The 18373-nt window shown below is 45.2% G+C and overlaps 1 protein-coding gene across 3 annotated transcripts in view; it reads right to left on the reverse strand.

The window, feature by feature from the left end:
* The window catches only part of abcf1 (ATP-binding cassette, sub-family F (GCN20), member 1), a 99324-nt gene that overhangs the window by 40262 nt on the left and 40689 nt on the right, over positions 1 to 18373 (reverse strand). For all 3 annotated transcript variants that reach the window (XM_038816630.1, XM_038816631.1, XM_038816629.1), the window contains 6 exons: positions 12292 to 12387; positions 7697 to 7810; positions 4879 to 5001; positions 2891 to 2991; positions 1063 to 1148; positions 182 to 321 (listed from right to left, as the gene is read on the reverse strand). In XM_038816630.1, coding sequence (XP_038672558.1) covers positions 182 to 321; positions 1063 to 1148; positions 2891 to 2991; positions 4879 to 5001; positions 7697 to 7810; positions 12292 to 12387 — 660 coding nt within the window. The remainder of the gene's footprint in view (positions 1 to 181; positions 322 to 1062; positions 1149 to 2890; positions 2992 to 4878; positions 5002 to 7696; positions 7811 to 12291; positions 12388 to 18373) is intronic.

Below are 18373 nucleotides of genomic sequence, written 5' to 3' on the forward strand. Positions count from 1 at the left end.
TACCACAGCATCACCGACAGATTTTTGCAACATGTTCTTTTTACTGCTTGTGTGAAAGACAAACAGCAACATTGACTGGACTGCAGTTTGATGCACGTTGCAGCAGTTCGATGATAATTTGTTACATCAGTTTGAAGACAATGAAGAGATTAGCATAGATTACTGAAACCTGAATGCTCACCTTTTGCAGTCTTTCGCCAGCTCGGTCATCTCCCTTCTCCAACAGAGCCTGGAGTTGTCGCTCTTCTTCCAATAGCTTTAGTCGCTTAATATCAGCTTTCAGAACAGCATCGACTGCCGCTGTGTCATCAGCCCTTACCTCTGAGGAGAGGGGCCCCGGAATAGTCATTAGCTCATTGGATCATTTTCAATAATACACGACTTATACAGATATGTATCTCACCTCTCCTTCCTAGCTGCACATCAAATCTATTCCTCCTTCTAACAGAACACGCTATTGCCAAACTTATGTTTAAATGACACGTATTCTGTATAGAGTGGAGTGATGAGTCAGGACTCTCATATGGAAGGCTCAGCATATTAAATGATCTAGAAAAAGGGCTCTGATAGCAAAGTTTGTGAGGGGCACACCAAAATATCAAAGGTGGTTAATACAGAGGTAGATGAAAACAATCTACAATGGGACCAAAGCTGTTTGGAAAGGGATGCTTATAAGTCATTTAAAAAAATTTTTTTAGAGTATCCAATTATCTTTTTTTCCAATTAAGGGGCAATCTAGCGGGGCCAATCCACCTAACCAGCACATTTTTGGGTTGTGGGGGTGAAACCCATGCAGACACGGGCAGAATGTGCAAACTCCACACAGACAGTGACCCAGGGCCTGGATTCGAAACTGGGTCTGTAGTCCCATGCTAACCACTGCGCCACGTGCCGCCCCCAGATGCTAATAGTCATGACGACCTGATCATATCATGCACAGCACTCAAGTGCACTTTCGAGAAGTAGTATCTAATGGCAATTGAGAACAAGACCAATTGCTCTCTCCCATAATATTTGCAATACTACCACTGAAATGGAATTGGCCCGTCAAATTTGATTTACCTTGTTCACAGAGCAGCACATCTATGTTGGGAGGTATATTCAGCACCCGATTCTGGATGTGCTTCAGTAGTGTGGTCTTACCCTTGCTGCAAACAGAAGGCACAATATTATATAATAATGTTTATTGTCACAAGTAGGCTTACATTAACATTGCAATGAAGTTACTGTGAAAAGCCCCAGTTGTCACATTCCGGCGCCTGTTCGGGTACACGGGGGGAGAATTCAGAATGTCCAAATTTCTTAACAGAATGTCTTTCGGGACTTGGAGGAGGTAACCGGAACATCCAGAGGAAACCTATGCAGACACAGCGTGAGCATGCAGACTATGAACAGGCAGTGGCCCAAGCCAGGAATCAAACCTGGGACCCTGGAACTTTGAAGCAACAGTGCTAACCACTGTGCCGCCCGATGTTACCTCTAACTTAAAGGGAAACACTGCTTTATGTATGGCCTGATTGACCAATTTGCAGCACATTTCGGATTGTTATGAGACCACGCACCTTAGAGGGATCACTGGATGCAGGAGGAGTATAATAATAAAAATCTTTATCAGTGTCACAAGTAGGCTTACATTAACACTGCAGTGGTTATTGTGAAAATCCCCCTAGTCGCCACACTACTGTTCGGGTCCACTGAGGGAGAGTTCAGAATGTCCAATTGACCTAACAACCACGTCCTTCGGGACTTGTGGGAGGAAACGGGAGCACCCGGAGGAAACCCACGTAGACGCGGAGAACGTGCAGGCTCCGCACAGACAGTGACCCAAGCATGGAAGCGAACCAAGGTCCCTGGCGCTGTAAAGCAACGGTGTTAACCACTGTGCTACCATGCTGCCCCTATCGTGATGCACAGAGGTATCGCAATGATGTGAATCGGGGCAGACAGACCAGAGGATCATTACTTGTCTGTCATTCACATTAATATTTTTGTATATTCGGAGTGGCTTAGGTTAAAACAGCCTTTTCTTTTACTTTGGAAGTTCAGTGCAGTACAGCACCATAGCTGAGGGAAGATCGGTTTGTAGCAAGACTTTTCCATTCACAGTGTGCATTCAGCATGTCTTTCCCTTCATTCTCTGAGATTATATTCATACTTTTAAGATGCGCCTGCCCCATTGGAGATACTTTCCTTGTACACTAGAATCTGCTAGTCGCAGACTACTTCACTCTTGTTGTAAGAGGTAAACATCAGCCGTGAGGGCAGCACGGTGGCACAGTGGTTAGCATTGCTGCCTCACGGCGCTGAGGACCCGGGTTCGAATCCTGGCCCTGGGTCACTGTCCGTGTGGATTTAGCACGTTCTCCCTGTGTTTGCGTGGGTTTCACCCCCACAACCCAAAAAATTTGCTGGATAGGTGGATTGGCCACGCTAAATTGCCCCTTAAATTGGAAAAAATAATTGGCTAATCTAAATTTTTTTTAAAACATCAGCCGAGTAGGGTGGCACGGTGGCACAGTGGTTAGCACTGCTGCCTTTGGCAACGAGGACCCGGGTCACTCTGTGGCAGCGTGGGTTTTGACCCCCACAACCCAAAGATGTGCAGGGTAGGTGGATTGGCCAAGCTAAATTGCCCGGTAATTGGGGAAAAAATGATTGGGTACTCCAAATTTTTTTTAAAAATTAAAACATCAGCAGAACATCGGGTTCATGATGGCAGCTCACTACCACTTTCTGAAGGGCAACTAGAGATGGGCAAAAAATGTTGGCCGAGCCAGCGACGCCCACATCCTGTAAATAAATTTTTAAAAATTAAACTAAAAAAGGCTGATGAAGGGTCAAGATCTTTAAAGTAGGACAAAAACAAAAATAACCAAATTTTCCAACTTACCCATTTGGTCCGACCAGTCCGTATCTCCTCCCAGCCACAATGTACAGATCAGCATTGATGAAAAGCTCCTTCCCATGAGCCGAGATGCTGAACCTCTCCAGCTAAAAAAAAGTGAAATGTTCAATTTAAAAATGCAGCTCCGAGCAGAAAACGAGTAAAACTGCAACGATTGCAGTAATGTCAAAAAGCATTCATGCTTCACACTAAACTTTACATCAATTATACACCCTTCCTCAAGTTTCAGCTGGGTGGAAACAATCACTATTGACATTTTTTAGTTGGCTGGTAATTTTGTTCTATTTTCAAACTTTATCATTTCAGCTCCTGAAAGACACTAAACAGATGCCCAGAGGTCTGCAGGATCTTGCTGAAATAGTCATCTTTTACGCAGACATCAGTAAGCTATACGATAGCACAGTGGTTAGCACTTCACAGGACCAGGAACTCTGGTTCGATTCCCGGCTTGGGTTACTGTCTGCGCGGAGTCTGCAGGTTCTCCCCGTGTTAGCATGGGCTTCCTCCGGATGCTCCAGTTTCCTCCCTCAAGCCCCGAAAGACATGCTTATAAGGTGAATTGTATATTCTGAATTCTCCCTCAAGTGTACCCAAACAGGTGCCTTAATATGGCGACTAGGGGATTTCACAGTAACGTTATTGCAGTGTTAATGTAAGCCTACTTGTGACACGAATAAAGATTGTTACAGGGAGGAATCACAGCCAAATACAACTGCCCAGTTGAGTGGGAGTACAGTCAGGTTGCGGTTACCGCTGCACCGGCTGAAATGACGTGCAATCCTAAATTAGAGAGAGAGATAGCTGCCAACCCAAACCATCTAAACTCATCAGTATCAAAAGTAATGCAGTTAGATGATAAACTGTGAGGATTAGGGTACTTGAGCAATGTGCCTCAATGTTCAATTTACACCTACTGATTGGAGACATTCCTTCCTGGTCTGTTTGATCCATACGAGGCTGGCTTGAGAGGCAGGAAGAAAACTGGGAAAGGGTAACAATTTAGGAGAGAAAAAAGAACTATCCAAGCAGTGGAGCATTCCTGTGAACCCCTGAACCCAAAATTTTAGATTTACATTCAGGCAACAACACAACACGACAATTTTGGAGCGGAATGGAAATCTCACACTACAACAATTGCTTTTTATGATTGGCAGCTGAAAAAGTTGTACTTTTGTGCACATGGCAGGCTACTGTGCGGCCCATTATAAAAGGAGATTTGCACTTGGCTTCCTCAGGGCAGAAAAACTGCTGGAACAGACATACAAAAAAAAGGAATTGCTCAGTTTTCCTTCTCCATTCTTGGTCACATTGTCGACTCCTGCAATGTTCGCATCAGCTTGGCTCAGTTTGTAATGCTCCTGTCACTAGGTAGGAGGCATGTGGTCTGAGGCTCAAACAAGGAATTTGAGTGCACAAGGCAGCGTAGCACTTCAGTGCAGTACTCCGGGATTGTGGCATTGTCACAAAGTGTTGTATTTACCGTGTGATGTTAACCAACCAAAGTCACTGCACTTCAGTATACAAGTGTGGTCAAATGTTTGAGAAGCACAAGATGTGGCAAATTAAGACTTTCAAGGCCAATTTATTCTGGTCAGCACGCCATCATTGATGCGGAAATCTGGGACACAACCCAGTACCACCTGACACCAACTCAAATTTTCTTTTTTTTAAATAAATTTAGTGTACCCAATTATTTTTTCCAATTAAGGGGCAATTTAGCGCGGCCAATCCACCTACCCTGCACATCTTTGGGTTGTGGGGGCGAAACCCACGCAGACACGGGGAGAATGTGCAAACTCCTCACGGACAGTGACCCAGGGCCGGGATTCGAACCCGGGTCCTCAGCGCCGTAGGCAGCAATGCTAACCACTGTGCCACCGTGCTGCCCAACTCAAATTTTCTAACTACCATTGTGACTTTCACATGGTGAAAACCCGAACTAACCCGCCCAATCAGGACTCCGCAATAAGCACCTTGATATCTGATGCATTCTCTAACATGGCTTGTCGTGATGACTGTTCGGCCTGCGACACAGAGAAGTCGCCCTCAGCGTCGTTCGAAGCTTTCAGTGAGTCTACTTGGCGCTGAAATTCTATCTGGGGAGAATTTGAAAAGAAAAAGAAATAAGCACAAATTAAACAGCCTACTTGCCAACATTCAGTCTCTTAAAATGGCATTTTTGTTGGTTCAACCTGAGCTGTGAAATTGCCACTTTTAACTTGAAATACGGCGACCACTGTTTACTGAGTGAAGGTGAGCCGTTGAAAAGCCGGAGAGTCAGCAACACCATGTCTTAAAGGGATCTTATGGAAAACACATAGGGTGTAAATAGGCCTCTGCAAATGCATCATACACTATCAAACATTCACAATCATTGGCAACCCAAAAGACCACAAAATTGTATTTCAACCATATTTGTATATTTACATTTTTAAAAAGTATGACAGGTTGAATACCCTTTATCCAAAACCCTTGGGACCAATTGCATTTCAGATCATTTTGGTTTTCGGAAACCCCGTATAAACTTATGACAACAGCCGAAGTCTAGGATAGTTATGGTCTAAAGTAAATAAAATGGCTAGAAAAGCAAGATTATAACTGAATAAATAGAATACTTGTAATAAGCTTTTTTTCCCAACATGTTCATTACAAAACTCGCAAGGTAAACCGTGCAAATATCCAGACTTCCCACGCTCAAAGCCAATGAGGTTTGTGCAGTTTCTGGCCGTTTTCAGATTCATGGATAAAGGATACTCAACATGTGTAGATACATTATCCCGTAAAAGCCCATGGTGTGTTGAATGTGTTCCTTTTTCTACATGCAAGATGACAAGGTAATTAATTGGGAGACTCATTCCACATACTGCCTTGAGTGTGAAAGTTAGGGTCAGCAGGACTGATGGGAAAGAATGACTTAGAAATTGTAACAGTAAATGTTGATTAAGTACAACTAAAAATTGTGACATGAAGCACATGTCATATAGCAAATATACACAAGGAAGGTGAAAGCAGGAAAGCATGGCTCTCAACCTAAGCTGCTCGATTCCAATTCAGAAAGTTGGAGATTTTGTTCATTTAACGTGACTGTAACCTTAACGGGCATGCTCAATCTTACCAGCAGAATGATACACACCCCATGGCCCAATCCCACCGTCAGACATCGGTCAGACAGAAAATGGTGCACTTTGCCGGTTACATTTGAAAAGGACAGACTTCCAATGCAGCATCCAGGCCAACCCCCTCAACAAAGAAATTCATGCAGAGGCTCGTGAAGAGGATCAATGGAAGCGGCAGCACGGTGGTGCAGTGGTTAACACTGCTGTCTCACAGCGCAGATAACCCGGGTTCCATCCTGGCCCTGGGTCACTATCCATGTGGAGTTTGCACATTCTCCCCATGTCTGCGTGGGTCTCACCGCAACAACTCAAAGATGTGCAGGGTAGGTGGATTGGCCACACTAAATTGCTTCTTAATTGGAAAAAAAAAGAATTGGAATACTCTAAATTTATATTTTTAAAAAAGCAGCGAAGGCACACCCCCTTTTTACAGAACTGTATTCTACTCGGAGGCTCGGTTTTTAAAATTAAAGCACGAGTGAATGGGAGAATGAGTGACCGGGTGAAAAGCACCATGGGCTGACAGTTAACAAAATACTCCCATTGATAGGGATCCTCCAAAAACAAAAAGACCCATGCACCCGTCTGAAGTCACACAGCTCCGGCGGGAACACGCTCCAGCCCAGGCAGGAACACCGTCCATACCTTACAAACTGCTGAGATTACCACCTCCAGGCTGATCGCAAGCTTCACCAATTGCAACCTGGTAACTGTTTCCGTCTGGTGTGCAGTCCCAGATTTCAAACTTCCATGGAAAGTGCGGACCAGCCTCAATCACTTGGAGACGTGCCAGGAAAGATATGGTCACTTGCTCCACAAGTAGAACATGAGGAACACACAAATTACGACTGCAGCCAGCAAAGTACAATCGTCTACATAGTGAACTTCTGATCTGACAGCTCCATTTCTGGGAGCATCAAACCATTCACACCGGATTATTAACCTAAACATCTTTCAATTTTTTTGCATAGTGGTGCACACTGAATAGTTATGGGAATTATGTGATTGGCCTAAATAGTCTCTTCCAGGTGGCCGCACATACTTGTAGATTGCAGCTTACAGGGAACACTGGTCATGATAACAATCATAACATTTAGCAGAACACATCAGGAAGATCCCACAGATACAGAGTATGTGTCCATGGAAGGTGGCACCATCCTTGTATTTAAACGGAAAAGTTTAACCAAAAAGCCTATCAAAGTTTAGCAAAACATCCCAGGGGAAAGCTACTGGAGAAGACTCTAGTTTGAAGTGTCAACAATAATGCAACACGATTCCTGGTTAGCCCGAGACCTATAAGTACCATTACAGATCATCACAGCCAGGAGGTGATTTGAATAACCGCTGCTGCCTTTATTAAATTAGAGAATGAAACGGAGAGTCAAACATGACGATGTAGAGCCAGATAACGTTAGAGCACACAAGAAAAGGTGTGAAGAAGCACGTTACCTCCCAGAGTAAAAGCAAGCCTTGGTTTTACTTTTAGATCATAAATATCACGTACCAAAGAATTCAGTCTTGCAGTTGACAGGAGCACAACAAATTTACAAAAGCACCACCCCGTGGACAACAAAATGGTGCCACTGGACCAGAATAATCCCTCTCCTTCACTTCAGCAGTGCAGCTTGATTTCAGATTTTGCTGAAAGCCTTAAACTTATTTTTGTAGTTCTTACCTGTTTCTTGAGTTTCTTTTTCTCTTTTTTGCTCATATTAGCAAACTGGTCATCTGCTGCCTTCTCCTTCTCTGCCTTTTCATCCACTTCAATTTCATCTTCACCGTCTTCGCTCTGCATTATTAGGGAGTACAAAAAAACATTAATCCCTCTTGTTTCAGCAGATGAGGTTTGAGTTGAGTTTAAAACAATCTCACATAGTACAAAAATCAAAGTGCGAAAATCAAAATTCATCACCCTCTGTCTGTGCTCAGACCAAACAAAGGTGAAAACACCCTGCTTGTCCAAACCTGGAGACAACATTTTTTGGTCACTGACTCTGACACAAGCAGAAAACCTCTATCTGCTGAGAGATCCCCAGTTTCTGTCTACTCGATTCTGAAGTACACAATTCCTCCCTTAAGTATGAACCAAAGTTTGCTTAGGTGCATTGGGCAGGGTTGAGGCCTAGAAATTCCCAAATATGTAGGGTGCTTGGAGTTCAACTACATAAACCACACAGCACACCTGCACAAGTATCCTAGGGAAGGTGGTGGTGAGTCGCCTTCTTGAACTACTGCAGTCAATGTGATATATCCACAGTATTGTTAGGAAGGGTGTGCCAGAACTTTCATCCAGCAACAAAGAAGGAATAGAAATATGGGTCGACGTCAAGATGGTTTGTGGCTTGAAGGGAATTTGCTGGTGGTGGCATTCCCTTGTGTCTGCTGCACTTGCTCTGCTAGGTGGTAGAGGTCACGGGTTTAGAAGATGCTGTCAAAGGAGCCTTGGTGAATTTCTGCAGTGCATCTTGAATATGGCACAAGCAGCTGTCAATGTGTGCTGGTGGAGGATGGGTTGGCACTTAAGCAGGCTTTGCCCTGGATTTTGTCACGTTTCTGTGATTCAATTCTATGATTCTTGAATGGTGCTGGAGCTGCGACCTCATGATGTTGATGGCAGGGAAATTCAGCAATGGTAATGGCAATGCCATTGAATATCATGGGGAGATGGTTAGATTCTCTCTTATTGGAGATGATCACTGCCTGGCAAATAAGTGGCAAGTAATATTTGCACCACATATTAGTTCAAGCCTGAACCTTGTATAGGTCTTGCTGCATATAGACATGGACTGCTTCAGTATTGGTGGAGTTTTGGATGGCACTAAACACTCTGCAATTATCAGTAAGCATTCCCACTTCTGATCCTTTGATGGAGAGATGGTTATTGATGAATCAGCTGAAGATTGTTGGGACCTAGGACAGTCGCCAGAGGAACTCTTAGCAATGTTTTGCGGCTGGAGATGATTGGTTTCCTATGTTCCCTTGTGGTAGGTATGACTCCAAACTGCTGGGGAGCTTTTCTCCTGATTCCCACTGACTTCTGATTTTGTTAGGGCTCCTTGATGTCACTCTTGGTCAATTTCTGCCTTGATGTTAATGGCAGTCACTCTCACATCACCTCTTGAATTCAGCTCTTTTCACCGTGTTTGCCCAAAATTTCCAATGAGGTCAGGAGCCAGAGTGGCCCAGGTGGAACCCAAACTGAGCATGCATGACGACCAGGTTAATGCTAATGCTGTGGAAGTGCTACGAAATAGCACTATCGACTGTGCTGATGAGCGAGACAAGACAGATGGGGTGGCAACAGACTGGATTGGTTTTCCCCCACAGGACAAACCTGAGCAACTTTCCACATTGTTGGATAGATGTCAGTGTTGTGGCTGCACTGGAGCAGCTTGGCTCGAGGCAGTCTTTAGGACTACTGGCAGGCCCATATCTTTTGCCGTATCCAGTGCCTTCAGCCATTCCTTGATATTGCACCAAGTGGCGGCACAGTGGCACTGCTGCCTCATGGTGCCAAGGACCCAGGATTGAACCGTGTGGAGTTTCCCCTTGTCTGCGTGGGTCTCACCCCAACACAAATAGATCTGCAGAGTAGGTGGATTGGTCATGCCAAATTGGCCCTTAATTGGGAAAAGAATTTGGGATACTCAAAATTTAAAAAAAAGATATTTCACCAAGTGACTGAAGATTTTCACCTGTGATGCTTGGGTCCACAGGAAGTTGCTGAGGTGGATGATTTTCATCTATGATGCTTGGATCTACAGGAGGTTGCCAATGTGAATGATTTTCATCTGTGATGCTTGGGTCCTCAGGAGGTTGCCAAGGTAGATCATCCATTTTACACTTCTAGCTAGGATGGTTCCAAATGTTTCAGGCGATGATATGATTTGCACTGATATGCTGGGTTTCCCAATCATTGAAGATGGGGATATCTGTCAACCCTCCACCATTAAGGACTGGACTAGATGTGGCAGCAAGCATAGTTTTGATCTGACCTGTTGGTTGTGGGAATCGTTAGCACTGTATCCCATGCAGCTTCTGCTGTTTAGCATGCATATAGGTCTTGTGTTATAACTTCACCAGGTTGGCATCTCATTTTTAGGAATGCCTGGTGCTGCTCCTGGCGTGCTCTCTTGCACTCATTGAACCAGGATTAATCCTGTGGCTTGATGGTAATGGTAGAGTGAGAAATATGCTGCACCATGAGGTTACAGGTTGTGATTGAATAAAATGCTGCTGTTGCTGATGGCCTATAGTACCACAAACGTGTCCAGCTTTGAGTTGCTAGGTCAATTCTGAATCTATTCTATTTAGCACAGTGACAGTGCCACACAACATGATGGACAGTTATCCTCAGTGTGAAGACAGAACTTCCTTCTCCACAAAGACTGTGTGGTCATGCGACCAATACTGTTATGGATCTGTTGCAACAGGTAGAATGGCCAGGAAGGAGTTGTAGGGTGGGGTCAAATCGGATTTTCCCTCGTTGGTTCCCTCACTACCTATGGCAGATCTGTCCTTCAGAGCTTGGCGAGTCATAGTGCCACCAAGGCACTCTCGGTAATAGACAATGAAACCCACACCTAGAATACTTCACATGCTCTCGGTGCTTCTTTTAAGTGGTGTCCAACATGGGGAAATACTAAATCATCAGCTGAAGGAGGGCAGTAGGCGGCAATCAGCAGGGAGGCTTCATTGTACAAGTGTGACCAGATGACATGAGACTTCTTGGAGCCCAAAGTCCATGTTTAGCACTCGCAGGGAAACTCCCACCTGACTGTACACTGCTGCCTCTGACAGTGGTAATGGAGGTATTTGAGACATTGGGCACAAGGTATGTGTGGTGTCTGGCGCCTTTAAGAAGCAATGTGCCAAAGTTATTACAGCATGAGTTCTCTCAGTATGACTACGTCAGAATGTTTCTTGAATAACCTGTGGGACAGCTCTCCTAATTTTGTAACAACTCCAGAGATGTGAGTAATGTTTATAAGGGATGACTGGGCAGGGTGTGCTGTTGTCATCTCTGGCACCTGGATCAATAGCAAGTGGTGGTTCTGGTTTGATTCATTTTTGACTTTTCTATAGCAGTTTGTCCAAATCAGCAGTTTAATTCATCCTATCAGAGGGTAATTAAGAGTCCATCCCTAAAGGACATGAGGTAACAATTTGGTAGTTTCATTACTGAGACAAGGTTTTAAATTCTAGATTTAATTAATTGGATTTAAATTCCACTTTCTGCTGTGGTGGGATTTGAACAGGTCCCCAGAGCATTAACCTGGGTCTCTGGATTACAAGTCCAGTAACATTATCACTCCACCATCTGTTGCCTCTTTATGTCATGTTACTGATCCAGACAAGCTCGTCAATTAGGATTAAGGAGGCTACCAATAAGGGGTGACTAAATACCACCTTTCATCACATTGAATATCATTTGACCCATAAAAACTCTAACTCCTTACATTAGCTGGCTGGTGAAAGTAGAAATAGCAATTTTCAAATGTAAAATAGCAGAGGTGGTGCAGAGGTTAACACTGCTGCCTCACTGCGCGAGGACACGGGTTCTACCCCGTCCCAAAGATGTGCAGGTAGGTGGATTGGCCAGTTTAATTGGCCCTTAATTGGGAAAAGAAAAAGAATTGGGCACTTTAAATTTTAAAAAACGTAAAATGTAAAATATCTGGAATAGAACTTTACACTCCAAAAAGTTAATACATCAGATAATTGAATGCACAACCTCTTCCCTTCGCCCCGTGCCCCCTACCCACCTTACTAGCCATTTATCGCCACTTGTTCCAACTTTACCTTCTCAGAGCATTTTCCCACTCCCTTTCTATTGGTGCAGATGTGGCAGGCAGCAGGATTTCTTATGCTCTTGCTAAATCTCACCCACCTTCAAACACTTCCTTGAAATTGGCTATTCCACAAGTCCCACCATCTTTTCCAACCAGCTGGTTGCACCCATTCCACTACCCGTCTACCCAACTTTGCAGCACAAACTTGTTGCTGCAGCTAGAAATGATCTAGTTCGATGAAATCAAACTGATGTTAACCAAATGGAAACTACATACAAGCAGGAAGAAATCAGGATGGTCAAAAGGGACCGTGCTCAACAGCTTTCATTCACAGACAAAACAACACCAGCCCTGGTTACCAACTCCCGGTAATATGCAAACTCATTATTGGAAAACTTAACTCTCCCTAGCCAGGTCCATCTACATTTTCTAAGACTGTCTTCAGAGGGTTGTCAAAAATAAATTTGTTGGTGCTCACCCTGATTTTTGCTTCATCTTTAGCCCACTCATCCTCCAGCTCCTCCTCGTCCTCCATCTCCTCCTCCATTTCTAGGGTAGCAAAGGTATTTACAGGCTGTTTGGAAAAACACAAGTTAACTAAATTTTGCCGTCAAATTGCTTCACATGTTTTTTCAATCAATACAACAAGCAGCTTGGCTGACGTTCTCATGACCCCCACCAGGCAATCTTTCTTTCATTCAAGTGGACACCAGGGGAGTAACTGCAAGACACTGACATTTTCTTTGGGTTCTAGTCGTGATAATTAATAGCTCAAACATCGTTCCTGTCAATGATGAGGGAAAAAAACCATTCCTCTCATCAACATGCTAATTCTAGGATCCTATTCCTTGGACAATATCCATTCTCAATGTACAATACCCTGGCTGTCATTCCTCATGCCGCAACTGGACAATCAGTTGGCACACTGTTTAAGAACGCATGGTCAAATTTAAATCTTGGGTTCTCTGGAGATGTACACACATGCATTTTTCAACAGAAGTGGTAAACCCAGGGCAGCACGGTGGTGCAGTGGTTAGTACTGCTGCATCAAAGCGCCACGGTCTCAGGTTCGATCCCGGCTCTGGGTCACTGTCTGTGTGGAGTTTGCACATTCTCCCCGTGTTTGCGAGGGTTTTGCCCCCATAACCCAAAGATGTGCAGGTTAGGTGGATTGGCCACGCTAAATTGCCCCTTAATTGGAAAAATGAATTGGGTACTCTTTTCCTTTTCCTCACCCAGGGCATCATGCATACCTGCAATGTCCTGGTAAAAATTAACATACTGGAAATTGAACCTGGACTTGTGGTTTGTAGTGCTCCATGTTCAATGATGTATTTCAATACAAAATCATATACCGGAGCTATATATCAACAGATTGTAGAGTTAGATTCCCTCAATTGTACCAAGTACTGATCATGCTCTATTTGGAAATACACAAATTTGTCAAGAACCACATGCTGACCACCGGATATTGGCAAATTACAGCAAACTCTTGATAAGTCAAATCCCAGGAAAACCACCTTGAATTTCGGATAAAGTAGAATTTTGTGATAACCACAGAGGCCTAATTCGCCACATATATGCGATATGCCTACAAACATGAATGGGCACGTTCTGTTTTCGGGTTGCCTTCGGCCATGTTAGCAACAGATTCTTCGATGTCTGCATCAGCAGCCATTCTCAACTTCTTCCATGCTGGTGAGGATGCATGTTTGTTGAACTGTTCCAGATGTTCTCCTTGGTTCTCAAAATGGGGGACAAACACGATGGTGGTATCTCCCACTCTTCCATGGGGTCCACTTTCAGCTTCAGGTTCCGGTGTTTCATTTGCTGCATCAGCTTGACCTTCTCTCCAATTGTCAACTTTCCCCACAAGTAAGGGGTTAAAATGGGGACGGTGGGGTGTGGGTATCAGGGGAGTTTGGGGTTCTGTGGTTGTTTGATTAGGGGATGTGCTGTTCTTCTGATATTTAGTGTCTACATGTAAAAAGACTTGAAATAAAAAATTAAAAGAAAAATTTCCCACAGGTTACACTATTGTGATGAATGTAGGAATTTCAGATACATATTGTATTATATGTATTTGGTGCAGTAGGGTCTCAAAGCCTGAGTTAGCGTGTGTATGACTCCTGCAGTAGATTTTTTTTTTTAAATCCTTGCTTACAAGACAAGCAGGCACTTTGGCTACAAGAGATAATTAAAGCATCATAAAAGTTAGGTTAATGGAATTTTGTTTAAGTTCTCTGGGGAGGTGATAATTAGAGGTTTGTGTTTCGCTTCAGTAATATAATGTAGTTAATGGGAGAGGCTGAGGCAGTCAGATGTTGAGTTTCAATTCAGTTTTTGATCTGTCGGTGAAGGCTCGCAGTTCTCTCAAAGCCGTTCAGTCAAAAAGATTTTGCTTGTGAATAGAACAGCAGTTTCTGATAAGGATGAGAGGGTAAACAGTAGTTTGACCAAGGCAAGAATCTGCAAGCTGGTTCCTGAAGGATCTCTCTCTCAAAGCAGTTTATCCAAGACATCACTTTACAGCAAGTACTCCTGGGATGACTAACTGTTTAAAAGTGGATTTTGACCCGAGATGGATTTTGCTCGAGTGGAAATAAAAGATAGCAGTTAGGATTGTAGCCATGCTGGCCACGCAAAATGGACACTGAGCCAAACTAAAATGGAAGACTGCTGGGAAACAGACAGTTTAGCCAGAACAGCAGTCTGCAAAGAGCAGTTTGCATTCTGCAGCAGCAGAAACCAGTTTGGGCTCAGGTGAAAAGACCTTAGCTAGGTGCAAATGGCAAAACGCTTTGCATGCTAATGAGGCCATCAGACTTGAACACCCACACAATAGATACATTTGGTTCTGAATGGACACATTCTAATCAAGACCCAGACATCGAGGCACCAGAAACCTCCAAACAAAAGGACATAAGAAACGCCCCCTCCATCACGGAGACCCCCTCGCATTGGGGAATTAATCCAGTATCGATAAGAAATTGATCCAATAGGTAGAGCCCGCCCGAGAAGAGGGAAGGACAACGGAACCCCTATAAAAGATAGGGACCTCGTGTTGTCCGGTCTGTTAAACCCGTGCTCCGGCTCCGACTGACACCTGGCATCCTGACTCCAGCCGTTGAGCACCAGCCGCCGAAACCGTAAGTTCAACGCTCGCTACGCGATCCAAGCCCACTAGACTCCCAAGTACCAGAACGCTTGCTGAAGGCTGCAGACAAAACCAGGACGAAGGCCTCGTTCTCTGACCTTGCCTGTTCCTGTTAGATAAGTATTCTGTTTGCTTATGTTTAGTTGTAGCTTAGTCTCTTAGTGTGTGCATGAGTATTTATTATTAACTGTATAATAAATATTGATCGTTTGAACTTTACTAATCGGTGTATCGTCTTTATTACTTTGAACTTGACCTTGGAATACTTGTGACGTTGCCTATACGGCAACTGGCGACTCCAGAGCTAAATAATTACATAGAACAGAGCCTAGCAGTGTTAAGCACACGTCGAACTCGGAGGCGTGTTAATACACTCCAATAAACGCGTTTTACGCCCATAGTAAAACGTGCAACATTTAGTGGCGACATCCGCCGGGACCCTGTTGTAAGTGGAAACACCACAGTGTCCAGGACCCTGAAATTTGAATTAGAACTCCAAATTGCAGAGAAAGAAAGAGATCACAAGTATTCAAGGTGTTCAAAATAATAAGCGAAATTCGGAAGTGTGTTTAGTGCATGCGTACTAACAGGGCTGTAAGGTAAAACTGAAAGCTTTTTGTTGCGACAAACTTTCGGTAGTTTTGTTAACGGAAAATAGTGTAAGCCGTACCCTTTTCTCGAAACACCACCCCAGCAACCCCCTGTTCCAAATTATAAAAAGAGAGTCAGAGGAAATGGCCATGCAGGCAATGGAACGTCTGATGGATCCAGCAAAGTTTGTGGTCGCAGCGACCAGCAGCAGTAGCAGAGTAGGCCAGTGTCCCACGTGGGAGCTGGAACTCCGCAAATATCTGCAGGGAAAGGGATGGCCCCTTTGGAAAGAGTTTTGTGCAAATGAGGAGACAGGTCCCGGAAGTATAGGTCATACTTGGTGGGAGAACCTCTCTCAAATACACAAAAAGAGTTTAGGTAAAGCACGCAAGCCGATGGCGATTGTGTCCTGCTTGGCACAGTTGCGAGGCGCAGAGGAGGTCATCAGGACGCTCCGGGCAGATTTAGAGGAAAGGAACCGAATGAGTAAGGTCGATGTCAGGGACATCGAGAAAGAAAACCTGGAATTAAAAGGGAAGTTGGCAGAGAAGGATAGAGAGGTGGATGATGCCAAGAGGGCTCACCAGTCTTGTCTAGCTCATCTGAACAGTTCCCAGACCCAGTATGAGAAAGCCTATCAGGACGTGCAACGTGCCGTTCTGATAAGACAGGAATCGGAAAAGCAGGTGGAGGCATTGCAGAGGCAATGTTCCGATCTCAAAGCAGCTTTGAGAGCACTCCATGCTGCAACAACCGAACAAAGACAAAGCACAGTTGACCACGCGAAATGCAGGAAACAGATTGCGGAACTGCAATCTCTGCTTTCGGTGCAGAATGGCTTCCAAAGCACCTTTGGAGCTCAGTTAGATGGGGAAAATGCCCCAGATTGGCAGGAATTAAGCGAGACAGCGCAGCGTTATGTTCAGGGAACATGTGCGCCAGCAGCTCAGCAGAAACGACAGGCACCCCAACCCCCCACAGCTCAGATCATAACCGCACCCATGAATCCCGTAACCACACAGAGGAAAGCCGAATCAGAAGGCGCCCCAGACATAACTTACACCACCCCTTTAACAGTAACCCAGCTAAGGGACGCTTGTGAAAAGATCACTCCGTTCCTCCCCACCGCAGACCCCCACCAGTTCTTCGCAAAAGTAAAACAGCAGGCTACCATGTACGGCCTGGATGAGAGAGAGCAGGTTAAGCTCACCGTGTTGAGCTTAGACCAGAGTGTAGTGGCAGCCCTCCCCGACCCACAGAACGTGGCAGGAGGCAGCCTAGAGGAGATGCACACTGCCATTTTAGATGCCATCGGGTACAATAGAGGTGACCCCGTAGAAGGATTGAATAAGTGCAGGCAGAAGAGATCCGAACACCCCACAGCATTCGCAGGAAGGCTGTGGATTCATTTCAGCGCAGTTTTCGGACAGCTAGATAGAGCGCATTTAACCCGTGAAAACATGGTTAAGTGGACGCGCACAATTATCTCACACGCAACAGAAGCAGGACAGAGCGCTTGCAATAGTTATGACCCCTCAGAAGAGGCCCATAACGAAAAATGGGTCCTGAAAAGATTGTCCCGCGCTTGGGAGCAATCGCTTCAGGCAAAAGGAAAGGTTAGATCCCCAGAGGAGGCTCAGGCTGCTGCAGATATCCAAGCAGTCAGAGAGCACCAGAAGCCCGCATGGGTAAATGAAGGCAAGAGCAGCCCTCAACAGAACGGACAGGAATGCTATAACTGTGGACAGTTAGGGCATTGGGCAAAAGAGTGTAATGCACCCCAGCGATCTCAGAGAGGCCAGCAGACAGGCACTCTGAACCGCAACAAAGCAAAACCCATCCACAATGTAGCAGTACAGTCAGGACCCACCAATGTGGACGAGACGAACTGACGGTGTTCGGGCTCCCCCACTTGGGTCTGTGACACACTATGGGACTCATCAGGGAGGCCCGTAGTCACGGCGAAAGTCAAAGGGAAGCCCATAGAGTTACTGTGGGACACAGGAGGATCCCGCACCACCATTAACTCCACAACCACGGCACACGCAGACACGTGGCCGACCACCTCCACCATCACACTTAGCGGGTTCACCGGACACTCGCAGCAGGGACATATCACAGCACCCGTAGCGATCCAGCTAGGGAACATTAGCACAAGGCACCCCGTAGTTCTAGTAAATCTTCCCCGGACAGCAGAGCACATCCTGGGGATAGATTTTATGAACGCTCACAGCTTGTCGTTCGACCCAGTGAACCAGTGTGTCTGGCGAATGGCGAGATCAGACAGAGCCCCAGCCACCCTCACAGTAGGAGACTACGCTAATCGGATTAGCGCAGTGGGAGAGTACTCATTCGACCTGACTACACTCCACACCGACCGACAAATTAAGGCCCTACTGAACAAACACAGGACAGCATTTGCAAGTCACCGTCATGACTGTGGTAGAATGACTGGACAAGTTCATGTTACCGGACAGGACCCCCGACCGCAAAAGCAATATAGATTTCCCCTCGAGGCAGAGGTGGAAATAGAAAAAGTTATAGGCAGCTTGTTGGACCAAGGTGTACTGAGAACGGTAGCCTCCACCAACAATGCCCCTATTTGGCCAGTGAGGAAGCCCGATGGATCATGGCGTCTGACCATCGATTATCGGGAACTCAACAAAGTAACCCCCGCAGTAGCCCCAACGGTAGCTACTAGTCCCGAGACCATGCTCAAGCAGGGTCTCAACGCCAAGTACTTCACGGTATTGGACATCAGTAATGGATTCTGGTCAATACCATTGGCAAAAGCGTGCCAATACAAATTCGC

Source organism: Scyliorhinus canicula, chromosome 13, assembly GCF_902713615.1.
Source record: "Scyliorhinus canicula chromosome 13, sScyCan1.1, whole genome shotgun sequence".
Lineage (NCBI taxonomy): Eukaryota > Metazoa > Chordata > Chondrichthyes > Carcharhiniformes > Scyliorhinidae > Scyliorhinus > Scyliorhinus canicula.